This window comes from Elephantulus edwardii, unplaced genomic scaffold (genome assembly GCF_000299155.1).
Source record: "Elephantulus edwardii isolate Elephantulus edwardi_28Jun2011 unplaced genomic scaffold, EleEdw1.0 scaffold00252, whole genome shotgun sequence".
NCBI lineage: Eukaryota > Metazoa > Chordata > Mammalia > Macroscelidea > Macroscelididae > Elephantulus > Elephantulus edwardii.
Genome location: NW_006400002.1, coordinates 2,194,497 through 2,213,643, shown reverse-complemented (window position 1 = coordinate 2,213,643; position 19,147 = coordinate 2,194,497). Strand labels below are relative to the sequence as shown.

Sequence of the window (19,147 nt, the reverse complement as noted above, 5' to 3'; positions counted from 1 at the left end):
ATGAGACAGTTCTGACTGGATGACAATGAACGAGTATGCTGTAACACAGGAGCTCTGAGCAGCACAGATGTGTTAAGTGTTCAGGTACTAAGTGAAAGGTTGGTAGTTTGAATCTGCCCAAGAAGTACCTCAGAAGAAAGGCCTGACCGGCAACCTATTTCCAAAAGATCTTAGTCACTTAGAATGCTGGGGAGTATAGTTCTACTCAGAAAGACTTGAGATCACTGAGTCAGGATCAGGTTGGTGGTAGCTGTGAGAGGCTTTTTTTTTTTTAAGTCCTAATGAAACCTAAGGATTGGAAAAGAATCAACGACCTGCATTATCCAGATGACACAACCTTGTTTGCTGAAACTGAGGAGGACTTGAAGCATTTGCTGAAGAAAGTCAAGGACTGCAGCATTCAATATGAATTGAAGCTCAACATCAAGAAAACAAAGATTCTCACCATTGGGCTAATTAGCAGCACCATTTCAGCTTGTTTGGGTCCACAATCAACACTCTTGGCACCAGCAGGCAAGAAATCAAAAGATGAATTGCTTTGGGGAAAGCTGTTGTCACGGACCTCTCCAAAGTACTAAAGAGCAATGATGTCAGTCTGGAGACTAGGGTGCTCCTGAGTCAAGACGTGGTCTTTGCAATTACTTGCTTTGTAGCAGAGAGCTGGATAATGATTAGAGTTGACAGAAGAGTCTATGTGTTGCAGACCGAGGGTCCCAAAGAATAGAATAATTTTATAATTATTAATAAAGAGACAAACAGCCAGGAATGAGAGCAGAGAGTGTAAAACAGGGGGTCAGCAGTTCTCGACTGAAGACCTCAAGCCATGCTTCTCTGAGTATTTATTTAGAATCACAAGGAAGTACAAAACAAAGGATAATGGTGAAATCTTTTACAGATAAGGCCAAGTTCCTTTTTATGTTAATCTCAAGAGGGAGGGATTCATTTGATACAAACTAAGAACAATGTTGACTCCTAAGGAATGCCCCAGTGTCACAAGGTGACCTTCAGCTTGTATTAAGCCTCCCTCATTTCCCGATACTGCATTTGGTCTACTGTTATTAAATTTGATATTCGGCTTCCCTCATCTATGCCTTCGTGTTGTGGTGCTGGAGAAGAGCATTGAACATACCATGGACTGCCAAGAGAACAAACAGGCTTATCCTGGAGAGGGTGACGTCAGGCTGCTTTTTGTAGGCAAGGATTTGGAAGCTCTCTCTCACACACTTTGGACATGTGGCCAGGAGGGACCAGTCCTTCGAGGGGGACATCATACCTGGAAGGGTTGAGCAACAGCACATGAGAGAAAGACCGTGGATGAGATCGACTGACACAGTAACTGGGGCAGTGGGATTAGGCATGTTGGAGTCAGTGAGACTGGCTCAGGATAGGGCAGGTTTCAGAGCTCTTCTACAGAGGGTTGCTATGAATTGCAGGTGATTCAATGGTACATAACAAAAATAACAAAACTTAATTCAGGTCATGTCTTCTCAGACACCTGCTATATGCAGCGGAGATCTGGACAATGAATATGAAAGACAGAAGAAGTTGATACCTGTGAGTTGTGCTGGGGAAGCATGCTGAATGTCTCATGGACTACCAAGAGATATGTCTTGGAGAGGGTACAGCCGGAGTGCTCTTTGGAGGCAAGGATGGTGAAGCTTCATCTTTCATACTTTGGACTTGTCGCTAAGTGAGGCTGTTCATTGGGAAGGGACATTGTAATTGGGAAGATGGGGGGGGGGTCAGTGAGGGAGAGGAAGACCTCCAATGATATGGATTAACAAGGTGACTTTAGCAATGGGCTTGAGTGTTTGAGAGATGGTAAGGATGGCACAGGATAGGCCAGAGTTCAGGCTGGCTCTTCATAGGGTCGTTATGAGTCGTACTTGACTTGATGGCACCTAACAACAACAACAATGAAACCAGAATGGATCCCTGGTGACATGGTAGGGAGTTGTGCTTCTAACCCAAAGGCTGCATCTCTTTGGTGGTTTGAATCTGCCAGTAGCTCTGAGGGAGAAAGAGGAACCATTTTCTGTGTGATTTATAGTATCAGAAAACCTGCTGGAGGGTCAGCTAAGAGTCGGTTCTGACTCCACAACAATGAGGTTAAGGGGTTTTTTTTGTGGTTTTTGTTTGTTTGTTTTGTTTTTAATGGAACTAGAATACACTCTGTTGGTTGCCTGGCCTGGCTTATCAGCCCTACTAGCCTCAGTTATCAGCATTCTTCAGCCCTTCCTGGTCCCTGACCCAAAGTGTCTCTCTTGGATTAAATTGTGTCCCTGAAAAATACATGTGTGGAACACTGCAATGTCAAAGCTATGTAACAATCTTCCATCTTCTGATAAACCAAATAGTAGTAAAAGGATTAAGGCTGGAATACAACACTATTTAATCCTGTTACAGAGTACTCTGATAGCTTAGTGGTAAGGAGTTTCACTGGCAACCCAAAGGCATGTGGTTCAAATCCACCATCTGCTCCATGGGAGGAAGTTAAGCAATCTCCTTTTGTGCAATAACAGCCTCTGAAAACCCGATGGAGGGTCCACTATGAATCAGTTCCCCTGGATGGCATTTAGCAACAACAGCTAATCTTATTGTAGTAAGTTTAGTTTCCCCAGGGTGTAGCTGGTAAAATAAAAAAGGGAGGGAAGTGAGTAAAGGAAGGACCTAGGTAAGAAAGACTCAGGAGCGGAGTCCATCCTTGACCAGGGCCGCTGTGCTAGGAAACTCTTTGACACTGGAGAAGACCAGGACACATGGAGGTCTTTGGAGACCACCTGGCCAACAGATGCTGAAGGAAACAAGGGTTTCCCACACAACAGAAACAGAGAAAGGACCTTCCCTTACAGCTGGCAGTCTGAACCTGGACTTGTAGCTTCCTAAAATGTAAGAAGTTTGCCTTCCCTTGTGCTATCTGTGTTATAATAGTACTAGAAACAAAGTCAGTCCCAAGGCAGTTTTCCGTTTGGCATGTCTCTGACATGCCATCCAAAGCCAGGAGTCCTGGAGGGCTTTCTTCATCTGGCTTGAAGGGATGCTTTCACAATAGCCCCTCCATTCTTCATCCTGCTTTAAGTGACATTGATATCTTGAATTGTTCAGATTAGCTCTGCCCAAAGCTCTCTTCCCAGAACTTCTTCTCCTCACATCTGTCTCTTTTTCTAGGACTAACGGACTCCTTCTCTCCAGGTCTCACCTGCCCCTCTGCCCACCTGCCAAGTCTAAGTCCAGTGTGAGCACAACTCTGGTTCTTGGTGCATTTGAGAGCCGAGATTGTGTGCCTGACTCTGGTGCAGAGGCCTGGCCCGTATTTAGTCTGTAAGGAGTATGCGTGGAATGCAAGCACGGATGCACGGATGAATAAACAAGCCTGGGCCCAGCAAATCGGAGCCTCCCTGAGCCCCAGTGCTCACCGGTGGTCCCTGCTCCAAGGAGGGGACTTGCAGAATTCCAGTCACCAAGGGCTTACAGTTTCAGTAGTCTAAAGTTTAATACACTTAGAATCTAAATGGATGGTCATGGTCACATAGCTGTAGGACAAAATAGGCTATTTCTTGTAGCAGCCTGAGCTGCACAGCTCAGGGTGCACACTGGAGAGAAGGCCTCGGTGTTTGTGGTCGCAACGTCCTTAACTGAGGTGCTGACCCCATGGGCCGGGGCTCCTCTTGGACTCACCACAGAAGGCACTGGGGAGAGCGAGTGGGTGGAGGACTCTCCTCATGGCAGCAAAGCTGGCGTGGGGCCTCTTGCAGTTTCCACAGCCTAGGAAACCTCAGACCCTGGGGAAAAGACTGATTCTAAGCTTAGACTGGCAGAGTCTGTCTGGGAGATGGTGAGCAGCGGTGGGAGGCTCCCTCAGGATTCTGGTTGCTGTGGGCTGTGGGTGTGTGGGGTGGGATGTGTTGATCTCAGGGACATTCTGGCCTCCTAAAGGACACCTCTGGGAAGGTAACTGGCTTCATCTGTTTTGATCAGTGTCCACACCACTCACCCTTCAGCCTCATCTCACCACCCCCACTTCCCACCCCACCCTTCAGCTACCCAGTCCTCTCACGGGTGCTTGATTCTCACACTCCTCTACATGTTCTTGCAGTGCTGGGATGCCCTCTTGCCTTCTTCACTGGGATACCTCCTTTTCCTCCTTTACAGTCCACGCCAAGCCCCCTAAAATAGTGTCCCACTGAGGTGTCAGGAAGGGGAAGGATGAGTCTTAGCCTTTTTTTTTTTCCTTCCTCAGCAGCAAGCACAGCGCTGCTGGAGGATGTCGTTGAGAGGGGGCTTTGTCTGCAGAGGAGGGTCTGGATCAGGGATGGAGGGCGATTTGGCCCTGTCTGCCCTGCTCCAAGGGTGCAAAGATCCCAGGCCCGCTCTGTTGGCAGCTGTGGACGGAGCCTGTCAGAGGAATCGCCACCGCCATCTAGTGGCCACAGTAGCCTACAGCCTCACAAGATTTTTCATAGACACTTCAGAGCAGGGCTGTGTTGTTCCACCCAAAACCGAACCAATGCCTGACTTCTCCAGAGTTCCAGAACAGTGCAAGACAGGACTAAGGCATCCGTCTGGTGCAAGGACTGAGGCCTGGAGAAATGCTTGACCATCCACCGAGGCAAGGCTGGCCTCAGAAAATCGGCAGCTTCCTTCCGTGCCCCTCAGGCATGCCGGTGACTCCAGCTTGAGCCCACTCAGCCTCAACTCCCACTGCCTGGGAGCAAAGAAGGCTTTGGGATCACCACTTTAACAGCTGCAGACCCAACTTTTATTTATTTTTTAGCTTCTGAGGGAGACAGCGCCAGCCATGGATGGATAAGGGGCCACGTTTGCTCCTGATCATTGATTGCCAGTCCATGTAGGGGCAGCCCTGGGCAAGACATTGTCGGAATTACGTCCTGTCCTCTCCCAACTGAAGCTGGCCTGGGGGCAGAGCTGTCCTTAGAGACCCCTCGCAGAATGTCTTGGGGTGGGCCTGGTGGCAGACACACAAGGCAATACCAACTGAATGCAGTCGTGGGCAGCGTCTGCCTCCAACCCCAGTTGTTAGTCAGGCTCTATCCTACAGGGCCCTGTAGGACTGGGCGCCCAGGAAGTGTAATTGGGTGTCACACAGTGAAATTGGCCTAGAGTGGAGGAGCAAGGGGCGCCAGGAAGCACAGGTTCAGACTCTCAGTCCTTCTGTTGGTAGCTTCCTGGACACTATTTCCTCTGTGAGGACTGTTTGAAGAGCCTAAGGAGGAAACAGGGATGCTACCCTCAGAGGTGACTTCTGCAAGGCATTTTTGAAATATTGCACTTCAACAAATGAGTAATTTCATGAAATTGCACATTAACTCTTCCTGCTTCTCTTCACCTTACTCCTTCTTTCTTGGCACCAAAACCCCTTGCTATTGTGTTACTCCTGGCTTCTGGAGATCTCATGTGTTAAAGAGTGGAAGCACAGCTTGTAGAGTTTTGCAAGCTATAGTCTTTACAGATGTAAATCGCCAGGCCTTTCTTCCGTGGTACTTCTGGGCAGGTTTAAGCCACCAACTTTACTTTAGTGGACTAGTAATCTCAGATTGCTTGCACCACCGGAACGTTCTTTCCTGGCATAAGTATTCTTTAATACTTTCTTCCCTGCGCCTCTGGCCCCTGCTCCTTGCACTGTGCCTCTATCCACGTCTGTCGATCTTCTGACATTACTTTCTTTCTAAGAACCTCCTACACTTGACTTCCCCATTCTCCCTCCTCCTCCTCCTCCTCTCGCCTACTGTCTCTATTGATCTCTCTCTCTCTTACTCTGTCTCCAAGTCTCCATTTCTCTCTTAATGTCTCTTTCTCTCTCTTCTCCAAGTCTCCAAGTGCCTCTCTGCCAGCCTCCGCTTTCAGGTCAGCCTCACATCATTAAAGTGCAATAACTTGATAACTTGCCTGGAGAGTGAGACAGGCAGGGAGCATAACTTACTTTTTTGATGAGTCTTTCATGCAGCCCCAGGGAATGGTCAGAAACTCCCCACAGCCCAGGGGGGCCCCCTCCGCTGTCAGCAAACGTCTCCTGTTTCCTTTCTTCCCCCTGACTTCCCCAACATCTGCAGACTGCTTCAACTACCTACCTCCAGAGACATTGGGGAGCACCCCAGGTCTGGGGAAGCCACGCTGGTGGGCAGCTTCTAGGTGTCAAGGGGTATTCCCGGACTGTGTGGGTGTGACCGTGAAGAGCCTATGTGTAAATAGCACTGCAGACACAAATGGTTAAGCCGTAGTTTGAAGTTACTCTGATATACCGAGTGTCACTATAAATCAAAATGGACTCAGTAGCAGTTGCCTTTGTTCAGATTTGTAAATTTAAGAATATAGATGTTGAATGTCTCTTAGGGTCAGACATAATCCTAGGTCCTGGGGACATAATGTCCCTCTGAAACCTTTGCAATGATGACATTCCCATTTGATGGAGGAGGAGTGGAGCTCAAGGAGCAGCTTTGCTCCAGGCGGGGCCCCAGGCTGACAGCTGCATACTTGGCTTTCATATTACAGACTTCAAGGCCTCGGTGTCTGGAAGCTCTTGGTCCATGCAGGAGTTACTGCAAAGGGCTCCAGGCACCAACATGCTCACAGACCTGCCCCAACACCCTCCCCCACCCGGCTCCCACCTTCCCCACTCAACCCTGTGCTTGCTTTCGGAGGACATTAATTACCTCTGTAGTTGTTGAAAAGTGGGATCCCAGGCCACTACTGCCCAGCGTTCTCTGCACATGTTCCTTCTCTCCAAGTCACAAAACTCACTCATTCCTGCTAATCTTCCCCCCTAATTATGGCAATCATTGTCTGATTGCGTGCTCTGATTACACAATTCCATTTTCACATGCTAACTGCGTAATTAAGACAAGCAATTACACAGGAAAAATTATGACATTTCCAGGCTCCCAGTGTGATTTCAGGGTCCAGCAAGGTGCCCCCAACTGTCCTCGTTGGCAGGATGCTGATCATTTCTGCCAGCTTCCCAAGACACCCCTGATTGTGAGCACCTGTCCTCAGGGTTTCCTGACTCTCTGGATCAGGTGGCCTCGGCTGGGAAGCGTAACCCTCAATGTCCTGGCACAGGGGCGTCTGCCTGCAAGTGGCCACTGGCTGTGGGGAGACAAAGCCTGAGCTGTGAGTGACTTATTTAGAAATCCAAGCCCAGGGTATTGTCCCAGTGGCCTGTAGGGGGCAGCACCCTGCTGGGCAGGTAACTGAGGGCACGGAACTGAAGGCAGGTGCTGCTCCTTGTCTCCCTCAGAAATCCCATCACCTGGGCGAGATCGCATGCCACTGTGTTCTGCATCTCACTTTCCTTTTGTCTTTTTTGAAGACCAGTTGCAAACCTCAGCCCTCCAGGAAGCCTTCACAGTTTAGCTCTGCTCTGGGCCTCTCCCAAGACCAAGCCTGATCCTGCCTGTTCAGAGGCTTGTCCACCATACAATCCTGTCATCCAGAGACTGAGAACTCCCAGGTGGCCAGGAGAAATCTCATCCAGCCACGCTACTCCCTGCCAGGACAGAGTTCACATGTCCCCCACACAACGGCTTACTCTGTCTTATTTGAAATGCACCAAGGGAGTTGTCTCTTTAAAGAAATGCTGTAGAAGATCTTTTGGTAAAGACAGGGAACACGTTCTGATTTGGCTTTTGTGTACACTTGGATTTTCATTTCTCCAGTGGTGGGGGTGGGAGAGTTCTGCAGGCAGGTTGGTATCTCCCTGGACAGTGTGTTCACCTGCAGAGCCCAGCACATCAATATTTTGTCTTCTTCATGGCATGGACATTCATTTGAGACCTTCCATGTACTAGAGAAGGGGATATCAAGACAGCCAAGACCTACTGGGCTCTTCCCTTTCTCCCAGTTGCACATTGTCCTTCCTGTCTCCCACCCTGCTCCCCACAGTCCCCCAAGGAGGAGGGATGCACAGCTCCCACAATGCCTCACTGCCTTCCTTAGAGTTCTGCTCTGGAACGAGCCCCCTGTAGCATTGTGGCATCACTGTGCATTGGCCAATGGCTGCTCCCTTGGGTTATGTCCTTGGCTCCCAGGACCCGCTATTGAGAGGGAGACACCAACCTCTCCTGTAGGATCTTTCATGTTTAAGGCCGTCTCTGAGCATGGGTCCTTCCTGACCCCACGCCTGGCCCAATGCTTCTCACGGTCAAGCTGCTTCTGGGCCGGAAATGCAGTGTGAATGTATCTGGGAAAGACAGCGTGGCCACGCTGAAGAAACTGGTGTCAAGGCACCTCCAGGTACCTGAAGAACAACAGCACTTGCTCTTCCGTGGCCAGCTCCTGGACAATGACAAGTGCCTCTCCGACTATTGCATTGGGCCCAATGCTTCCATCAATGTCATCATTCGGCCCCCAGAGAAGGTAGCCCTGGAGAAGGCCCACCAGACCCAGCCCAGCACCCTGTCTCAGCCACTGTGGCACCAGCTGGCCCAGATCCTGGCCAAACACTTCCGACCACAGGACGCTGAGGCGGTGCTGTGGCTACTGAAGCAAGAACACATGCAGCGTCTGCAGAGCATGAGCCTGGACGCCCTGGAACAGCTGGTATGTCATTTCTTGACTGAGGAGCTGCCTGAGGAACTGGTTGAGGAGTTAGCTGGAGAGACCAGATCCAGAGACCAGCCCTCAGAGAAGCCCCACTGAAAAATGGAGGAGGAAGAGGCTGACCAGCAAATCTACCCATCCCACCCTTTTCTAACTCATATTCTCCTGGCCTCATCCTTATGTCTTCCCCACTAGTTTCTGCCAATATAGACACAGTCTCTTCCTTGTTTTGAACTCTGTGATCAGTTTTGAGCACCCCGATACCCTTTTGGACCTGAGATACTCCTCAAATACAGAATTATTGCACTGTCATTACCACTGTAAAAAGGACTTCTGACACCCTGTGAGCAGGCTCAAAGGGGACATCAAAGTTTACATGTCCCCTTGGGTTGGCAATTCACCTTATCATTCCCAGAACCCCAGATGGTTTGTACACCCTCACACCTGAGTCCGAGTCTCCACAGCTCTAGTCAGATCTTCTTCCCTGGTTCTAGGCCTCCACCAGACAAGAGACTGTCCGGCGACGGCCCTGTGACTGCTGGCTGCGGGTCTGTGCTCTCTGTCTGCTTGTCACTCTGTAGCCTATAGGGCAGGACAGGGAGGAGAACCCTGCTCTGTGCCAGGTCTGTGCCAAATCTACTTATTTCCGGAATGTTTTTGGTGGTAAAATGTGAAGCCTGGACAATCGGGAGTGAAGTCTCCCAGGGCTGGACCCCAGCAACCATGTCTCTGGCTCCCACCCTAGACGAATGATGCACTCAAGTCCTTCCAGTCAAGAGAAGAAAACCGTCAGGGGCTCTGAGGGCATGTGCACACCTGAGCACCGTGGACTTGGCCTGGGAAGCTGTGGCCAGCACCCACAGACTAGGGCTGAGGAAGCCCAGGCTGCTTCCTCTGGGGTCTGGTCCTGCTCTCCATTCTTAACAGGAAAGCCTCCTGCCGGTTCTGTGAGCAGGTTTGTGCTGGGGTAGTGGCATTTGCCAAGAGGGACAAGTCTATTATCTTTACATTAGGGGAACTAATAGCCCATTCCCCAGGAAATCTGTGAACGATAAAATTAAGTGGGCCGTTTTATTCCTTTTGCTGAGACGAGACGCTGACAGGGACAGCAGAAGCGACTGTTTTCTCTTTAGTCAGTGGGCGTGTTGAGCCTGGCTGTTCTCGCCCTCCACCTCCCACCCCAAAGATGCGCCCAGGCCAAGATGCACATTGTCCTTTGGCAAGAACTTAAATCTTACCTCTTTCTCATTGTGGGACAGCAGGCTTAATACTGGAGTAGATGAATTTACAGATACCAATAAATAGCAAGTGGGGAAGGTACTGAAGGCTGAGGGCAAGGGCCCTCCAAGTGCTACAATGTTGGGTTAGAATCTGACTGGATTTGCAGGGACCCCTCACTCTTGGCCTGCCTGCCATGGAGACCCTTTCTTGCCAAGTTTCAACATTTCACTTTATTTCAAATTTACACTTACTCCAGCAAACCGGCTGAGGGCTTTCGTGCCCTCCCTGTTGTCAGGACAGTGTAGCAGGGTGCTAGGGTGATTCCCCTTTCTGAAAGCAGCTCTTCTGAATTAGCACACAGCATCTCTCCTCAACCACGAAAGGAGTCACATTCCTACAGGTCACTTTGAACTCAGGACAGTCACTACATCCTGCTGTCCAACTTTGAGTGGCCATTCACAGCTCCTTCCTGGCTCTTCTAGTTCATCTGTAGCCCTTATCTGCTCTGTTCCCTGACTTCCCTTTCCTCTCTCCAGCTCCCACATTAAAAAAAAAAAAAAAAAGAAAGCGCCTTTCTGATGGGAACAGGCACAGCATCCACTTAATGTGCTACTTATTGCATCAGTGTTTTAGTCTTTGATCAATAAACACTATAGCATCATGCCAAGGGAGCTCTGGTGGTGTAATCTGTGGCAAGCTGTGTTGTTAACCTAAAAGCTGTGTGCTGCTGGCTGCGTGGATCCACCACCAGCCGCTCTGCAGGAGAAAGATAGGCCGTTTCCTCCCATTGTGATTTACAGCCTTGGAAGCTGCATGGAAGGTCGCTAAAGTCGGACCCCACTCCAGAGCAGTGAGTTGAGTGTGTCTGCAAGCCAAATTTTTGGCTAAGCTTGCAACTGAGGAGCCCCATCGCGGCTGCAACGCAGTTTAAGGAGAAGCACGCCCCCTGCTGCTCCGTGCAACAAGGTGCAGCAAAGATTGGAGGAGAAAGTGCACCGATTACATTCACTGCAGTCTAGTTTGAAACAGGGTGTAGTGTTGGCCCATTCAGCTGTCACCTTGAAGAAAAGGGTAGGGCAGTATCTACCAGGATAAAGATTCTGACAGATGTAGAAACCCTAGATGCTTGATTTTAGAGAGCACCAGATCGCTTCTCCTCTCCTCCTCATCCTTTCCCTTCAGTCTCTTTGTTCAGGATTAAATGAAATTTTAGTTATTAGAGAGACTTGTTAACCACTCAAAGTGGATGTAGTGGCCTAGTACAGAAGGAAGTAAATGGTAAGGATGTATTTCTTCGCGTTGAGCTGCCTGGAGAAGACTGTAGGGCTCTAGGTATCTCTCTACATGTGTCTGGTCAACCAATCGATCAACCAACCAACCAACCAACCAACCCACCCACCCACTGCTCAGATTTCTGACACCTAGAGATCCTCCATCGGGTTTCCGGGGCACTAAACCTGTACAGGAGGGAATTGTCCATCTCTCTCAGTTTGAATTGCTGATCTTTCTGTTCGCAGCCTGATAGGTTACAAACTAGGCCATCAGAGCTCCTTGCACGTGTCCAAGGATACTCAGGCAGGGGCAGATGCGATGGTCATAGTCTGTCAGCTTCTATTTCTAAGTTTTTCAACATTATTAGCTCGCATGCAAGTTTGCTTTCATTAAATTAAAAAAAAAAACACAACCACCACTCACCACCACCAACATGGAAAAGGCCATATTACAGATCCATTAATTGCTACTGATTATGAGAGTATTGAACTCTTCATATTTTGGGGTGGCCCTATTAGCAAGAGTCACACCAAGTAGAAGACTGAAGTATCCAGGCTAGCTCTTTACATAAGGACTGATTTGACCAAAATGCCTGACGTGAAATGGAACAAGGAGGCTGATCTCTGAACAGGCTGCATTTTGGCAGTCAGCATTCCATATGTGGAGACCCCCACATAGAGACCAGAATTCCGTTTTCAGCTCTACCACTGGCAAATGGTGTGACCCTGGGCAAGACATTTCATGTCCCTGAACCAAAGACTCCTCTTTTGCAAAATAGGAGAGGACTGTCCTCTGATACCAGGTTGTGCAATGGCATAAAGTCCTAATTACAAGCTGCTTTGATTCAGCAGGGGAGCTCGCTCACACAGAGTATTGTGTGGCTGTGAACTTTTCAGGATGGACTTTATTGAGAATGAGGAAATGATCATGATGTACACAAAAACCATGTATATTATGAATGTATTTTTTTGAAAGAAATCTTTCTCTCATTGCTATTGCATCAGAAATTACTCACAGCTGACCCTCCTGGAGGTTTTCAAAGCTGTAAATCACCCAGGAGGTGACTGTTCATTCTTCTCCTGAGTATAAAGAAATGTTGTTGTGTGTGTCTGTGAGTCAGAATTGACTCATGGCTGACCCTCCAGTGGGTTTTCAGAGCCAGTAAATTGCACAGAAGGAGAATCTTTTTGTGGAGCAGCTGGTGGATTCAAACTATATGCCTTCGGCTTGGAAGCACAGCTCCTTACCACTAGGCCACCAGGGCGTCTAAAAAATAGGAAACTTAAAAAAAACATCATGGATTATTGCTTAGGTCTAGTATTCAACATGTATGCTGAGCAAATAATTTGAAAAGTTAGGCTATATGAAGAAAAATGTGTCATCAGGATTTGAGGAAGATTCATCAACAACCTGCATTACTCAGATGACACAACCTTGGTTGCAGAAAAGGAATAGAACTTGAAGTCCTTACTGCAGAAGCTCAAAGACTGTAGCCTTCAATATGGACTATATCTTAACATGAAGAAAACAAAAATCCTCACCACTGAACCAATAAGCAATAGCACGATAGATGGAGAAAAGATTTAAGTCATCAACAACTTTATTTTACTTGGATCCACAATCAACACCCATGGTAGCAGCAGTCAAGAAATTAAAAGCTGTGTTGCATTGGGGAAAATCTGCTGTCAAGAAACTCTATAAAGTGCTAAAAACTCAGGATATCAGTTTAAAGGTTAATGGTGTGCCTGATCCAAGCCATGCTATTTTCAATTGCTTGGTATGCATCTGAAAGCTGGACAGTGAATACGGATGACAGAAGAAGAAATGATGCCTTTGAATTGTGGTGTTGGTGAAACTACTAAATATACCAAGTACTGTCAAAAGAGCAAAGAAGTCTGTCTTGGGAGAAGTGCAACCTGGATGCTCATTAGAGGCAAGAATGATGAAACTTGGCAGTCTTTGGGCATGTTATTAGGAGAGAGCAGGCTGTGGGGAAAGGCTTCATGCTGGGAAAGGTAGAGAGCCAGAGAGAGAGAGAGAGGAAGATCCTCAAGGTAATGGATTGACACTGACTGTGACAATGGACTTGAGCATGACAGATTGTGAGGACGGCACAGGATCGGAGTCATAGTTGACTTGACGGGACCTAACAGCAACAACATGCATGGGGAAAAGCAAGTGTTTTGGGGAAGGGAAGAAATGCACAGAGAGTTGTAAAGTTTCTTTTTTTCAAAGGTGGACATACGGATCCTGTGTGGTACAAATACTTTGTGCTCTCCTAACTGAAAGGTTGGTGGTTCAAGTCCATCCAGTAGTATTGCAGAAGACCTAGTGATACCACTTCCCTAAAGGCTACAGTCAAGAAAAGGTTGTGGAGCTGTTATTGTCTGCAGTACTTAGAGATGCCGTGAGTGGACATCATTAGGATTTTTGTTTGATGGACAAAGATGTTTTCTATTGCTGGATAACGGATTACTATAAACTTAGCAGCTTGAAATAGTTAGTAGTTTAAAACACCACACACATTAATTATCTCACAGTTTCAGCGGCTCAGTTTAGATGAGTCTCCCACTTAGTGTTTAATAGGTTGCAATCAAGATGTTGGCCAAGATGAAGCTCGAATGCAGATGGATGGGTCCACTTCCAGCCTCACCCAGGCTGTTGACAGTATTCATTTCCTTGCTGTTGTTCTTTGTGGCTGTAAGCCCCAGGTCCCAGTTTGCTAAATGGACTTTGTTTGGAGGCCACTTTCCGAGATTTGACTATGACAATGACCTTGTCTGTCTGCAGTTCCTTGCCACACAGGCTTTTATCCAGCATGACCACTTACTCCATCTAACATGAAAGGAGAAATTTTTAGAGTGAGTCAACTAGTCATCCTATTCACGTCCAGCTTTCAGATGTATACCACACAATTGAAAATAGCATGGCTTGGATCAGGTATACCTTAGTCTTTACACTGAAATCCTGGGGTTTTAGCAAGAGTTTCGCCAAGTTTAGCAAGAGGTGTTTCTTGACAGCTAGTCTTTTACAATGTAAACATGGTAGTGGCTTCCATCAACTTTATCATATTGATTAGAACGACTGTTTGACTGTCAGTTTGTCATACTACAGTGACGTATGTGTTGCTGTGATGCTGGACGCTATGGTGTTGGTATTTCAAAGGCCAGCTGGCTCATGCATGGTGGACAGATTTCAGTTGCCAACACTCTGATTTTCGACTGCTGACCCCCAGAACTGGGAAAGAATGATGGACTTCCATCATTTCAATCTGTACAGTTTGTGATATTTTGTTACGTCAGCCTTAGGAAATGAATAAGGTCCCAGAGCAGTTCAAATTTGCAGGTGACTATTAATATAGAGGCTGACATTTTAGCCATGCAGCAGCACCATGGAAAAAAATCCTGGTGATCTGCTCCTGTAAGAGTTACAGCCTTTATCGCTGTGGGGCAATCCTACCCTGTCACACAAGGGGTCACCATGAGCCTAAATAGATTCCGTGGTGGTGATGTGTGTGTGTGTGTGTGTGTGTGTGTTTAGGGAAAGGTGGCCTCATGCACTGTGGACATGTTCTAAGAAAGGAGTTGTCTCTGCAGAAAGATTTTATTATATTATATTTAATAATGCAGTCAGTTCAGCTCAGTGAGAGTCAGAACTGACCATCGGATTTTTCACAGACTATAAATCACACAGGAGGGAGATTGCCCATCTTTCTCCCTGGGAGCAGCTGGTGGCTTCAGACTGCCAGAGTTATCACCTTTGAGTTAGCAGTGCAATTCTCTATGACCTACTTCACCAGAACTCCCTTAGTATAGTCAGTAAAAAGGAAGAAACGCAAGATAATTTGACACAGGGCTCAAGCCGAGCTGTGGACGACACAACATCTGACAGTGTTTTACTCTGCTACACACAGGGTCAGGTCAGGGAGCCCTGGTGGCGTAGTGGTAAGGAGTTAGGCTGCTCTTAACTCGGTTAGAATTAGAATCCACCAAGTGCCCCAAGGGAGAAAGATAGGAAACCTCCTCCTGTTTGAGTAAAATGCCCCTGAAAACCCACCGGAAAGTCAACAAGTTGCTGTCCTGACTCAGTGGCACCTAACGACAACAACAACAACAATGCAAATATTTAGAAGGAAGATCTGATATCTGCACTATATTACATAAACGTTGTTTTTGTTGTTGATTGACGTCTAGTCATAGCGACTCTATGAACAAAAGACCTAATGCATTTCCATAATTATCGTCGTTGAATTTCCAGAGGCGTGTGGTTTAGGAAGTGAATGCCACTCCTGCAGATCACAAATAGGAAAAAAAAAATTACAGCTAGATGGACAAGGAGCGGAGAGAAAGCATCGCCTGGGCATGCGCACAAGGCAGTGGCGGCTGCAGCTGCCCAGGGTGAGCAATTGCAGCTGGTGGGTACTTTGTTCTGGCACCTCCCTCGCTCCTCCGCCCGCCCCTGCCCAGGCTGCGCTTCTAGAGCGCCCAGCTCGGAGGTCCTCGGACTCATCCGTGGGGCCGCTGGGCTCCTCTGGGCTTAGAGCCCGCTCAGGAAGTACTAGACCTGGCAGCCGGCGGGCAGCTCTGGACGGCTCCTACCTGGCTGCTCTGTCCCTTCTCTCCTCCCCAACAGCGTTTCCTGTCACTGTGATTTAAGGGTCCCGCGCAGCCTTTAGCGGCTCCCTCTGCCCTCGTGGATGGGTGATAAATCTAAGCTAACTACTGTCGGCTGCCTGCCTGTAAAACTGTCAGAACCCACTGCAGCGGGGCCACGGCTGCCCACCGAGTCCCGGCTGAGTCAGCCTTGACAGCCAGCCACCCTTGGAGAAGTCCCAGGGCACCCGTTCTGGGGGACATTATTTATGGTCTCAGATCCTAGCATCAAAGCCACTGTCTAGGCCCTTGGAAAATGCCACCCTAACCCCGTCCCTCCTCAGAAAACCCAGGTCATTGCTGCTGCTTAAACTTGAACAAAATGAGATCACAGTGTGAGAAAGTAGCAGTGCTCACCATCTAGGTCCCCTGACGACGGAGCGCAATTGCATCCCTGCCCGCACGCAACTCAAACCATCATGGATGAGTTGGTTACTCTTATAGCTAAACCTTCACTGGCCTACTGAGGCTGTAAACGGCTCTGGAGGAAACTGCCCGTCTTTCTCCTTTAGAGCCACTGGTGGATTTAAGCCTCCAAAGAGACCTGCCCTTCGGGTTATCAGCACAACTCCCCGGGACTAGGCCTCCAGATGCAAGTAAGGCATCCAAGGGACTTCGATGATAGAACTAGGGGCTGGGATCCAGACTGTATCTCCGACTTGTCTTTCTTGATCCTTTACCCTATCTCTGCAGAATAGCCCGACCAGGAAGAGGACCATTCAGACCCTCAGGCTCTAGGACTTTGTCTAAACAGTGCGGGAGCTTTGACGAGGATTCACCTTGGCAAAGCGACAAGTCTTACTCCAAACCCAACTCTGTCTCTGCGGCCATATCTGCTCCTAGTCCCTCCCTCCATTTGTTGTTGTTATGTGCCCTTGAATCAAGTTTGATTCATAGTGATCCTGTTGTGCCCAACGGATTAAGAGAAACACCCTGCTGGATTACAAATGAGTTCATTTATTTGCTGTGCAGCATGGGTGTGGGTGTGTGTCTCAGCAACATGGTAGGATTCCTCACTCCCCTAGCCTTCAGCTAGGTGCTTTTATATCCTTACTCCTTCCCAGATGCTGGGCTACAATATCCTATTGTTGACATATTTCTAAGGGTATAGTGACATAGTCATAGGTACAATGCAAAGGGTCTACATGTTGGGTTTATCAAGGGTACAGTGCAAAACGTTTACATGTTGGGTTTATAAACAATAGCAACTACTATTTTGGAAAAGAAACAAGACAAAAATTTAGGGCTTGGGGCAGAAATTTTCCACATATAGGGTTTGGTTACTCAAATGGAGTGAGTGCTACATAAAATGGAATCTTCTCAAGCTGATAAACAACAGATCTGAATCCTGTCCTATTTTGTGCCATCTTCACAATCCCTGACACTTTCAAGCCCATTGCTGCAGTCACTGTGTCAATCCACCTGGTTGAGGATCTTCCTCTCCTCTGCCTCCACCTTCCAAAGTATGATGTCCCTCTCCAAGGAATAACCACTCTTAGCAATGTGCTCAAAGTATGTGAGATGAAGCTTTATCATCTTTGCCATCAAAGAACACTTTGGCTGTACCTTCTCCAAGACATATTTTTTTTGGCAGATCATGGGACCTTCAACACTCTTCCCAAGCAGCATAGTTCAAAGGAATCAATTCTTCTTCTACCAACCTTAGTCACTGTCCAGCTATCAGATGCACAAGGGACTAACAAGACATGGCCTGAATCAGGCATACCCTAGTCCTCAAAGTGATGTCATTGCTCCTCAATAATTTAGAGAGGTCCCTGACTACAGAATTTCCTATGTCTTTTGATCTCCTGACTTCCGGCATCAAGTATATTGTGGATCCAAGTAAGATGAAGTTGTTCACAGTCTCAATCTTTTCTTCATCTATTGTAATGTAGCCTATTAATTGGTCCAGTGGCTAGGATTTTTATTTCTTGACACTGAGATGCAATCCATACTGAAGGCTGTAGTTTGATCTTCTGCAGCAAGTGCTTCAAGTCCTCCTCACTTTCAGCAAGTAAGGTTGTGTTTTCTGCACATTGAAGGTTATTTATGAATCTTCCTCTGATCCTGATGCCCCGTTCTTCTTCGTAGAGTCAAGATTCTTGAAAAATGTTCTCAGTATACAGATTAAATAGGTATAGAGAAGGGATACCATCCTGATGCACAACTTTCCTAATTTTATTTTCTTTTTTGCATAGTAGAGTGGACCTGGGGGGAGGGATTGTAGAACAATGGGGGAACTTTTATTTTACTTTTCAAAGAGAAAAGTGTACGGGGGGGGAGGGGTAGGCAGGGAGAAAAGTGCAACAATGAATGAATGGAAATCCAAGGTCTCTGTAAATTTTCATTAAAATTAATTAAAAAAGATAAAGAAATATGCTAAGATAAATCATTTCTTTTCAACCAAATAAACCAGGCTCCAAATTTAAAAAAAAAGCACACCACCACTTTTCTAATTTTAAACCATGCAGTGTTGTTCCCTTGTATATGGCAGCCTGAGGAAATGGAGGCAGAATGCTGAGAGACTAGCATTAGACTTGTTTGGAGTCTAAAAATGGGACTGATTCTTGCCTGATGGTCCCTGAGACTTTGAGTTGGTTGTTTGTGCTCCTTGACCCTCAGTGTGCTCATCTGTGGGATGGGAGCTGTGCCCACCTTATAGGGTAGCTAAGTGCACCCAATGAAATGATGCATGTAAAAGTGATTGGCAACTTGTACTCGGTAGAATTGGAGTTTATTCTTATTCCCCTTTCCTCTATATAGATTGTCACTGCAGTCAACAGAATCCACTTGCTACAAATTAAATTGTGTTCCCCAAAATATGTGCTCAAATACTAACTCATATACATGTTGACTTAATCCTGTTTGGAAATAGGATTTTATTTGGTGGTTGAAGTGTGTGCTCTGTTTAGGGTACTTGCTAAACCTAATCACTGCTTAGTGATAGAAGACACAGCACAGACACAGATAAGTAAGCAGATAAAGGGGGAAGACAGATATCATTGGAAGACAACGGAGGTAGACGAATCTACAAACTTAGGAACTTTAAGGACTGTTGGCTTCCAGAAGCTGGAATTGATAAGAAAGGATCTCTTCCTACCTCAGAGTTCTCAGTTTGGGATTCCAGCTGCCTAACCTGTGAGAAAACCAATTTCTGTTCTTTAAAATCACTTGAAATGCACAATGAACAGAAGATAAGCTAGATGATCGGGACCTCCTAAAAGTTATATCCTTATGTACCTCAGGAGACTTTTCCAAAAGAGTAAAAAGAAAAATTTGACAATTACATACCTGACAAGGAACTCATCTCTAAAATTTCTAAAAATACTCCAACATATCAATAAGAAAAAGACAAACAGCCCAACTGCAAAATAGTCAGACTATGCATAGATACTTCAGCAAAGAAGACATTCAGATGGCCAAAAAACACATGAAGAAATACTTTA

The 19,147-nt window shown here is 47.1% G+C and overlaps 1 protein-coding gene across 1 annotated transcript in view; it reads left to right on the top strand.

The window, feature by feature from the left end:
- Positions 1–8,145: 8,145 nt before the first annotated feature.
- LOC102870763 overlaps positions 8,146–19,147 on the top strand; it is a 78,749-nt gene continuing 67,747 nt past the window's right edge. Inside the window, exon 1 of the mRNA XM_006899350.1 lies at positions 8,146–8,595. Within this exon, the coding sequence (XP_006899412.1) occupies positions 8,146–8,595 (450 nt within the window). The remainder of the gene's footprint in view (positions 8,596–19,147) is intronic.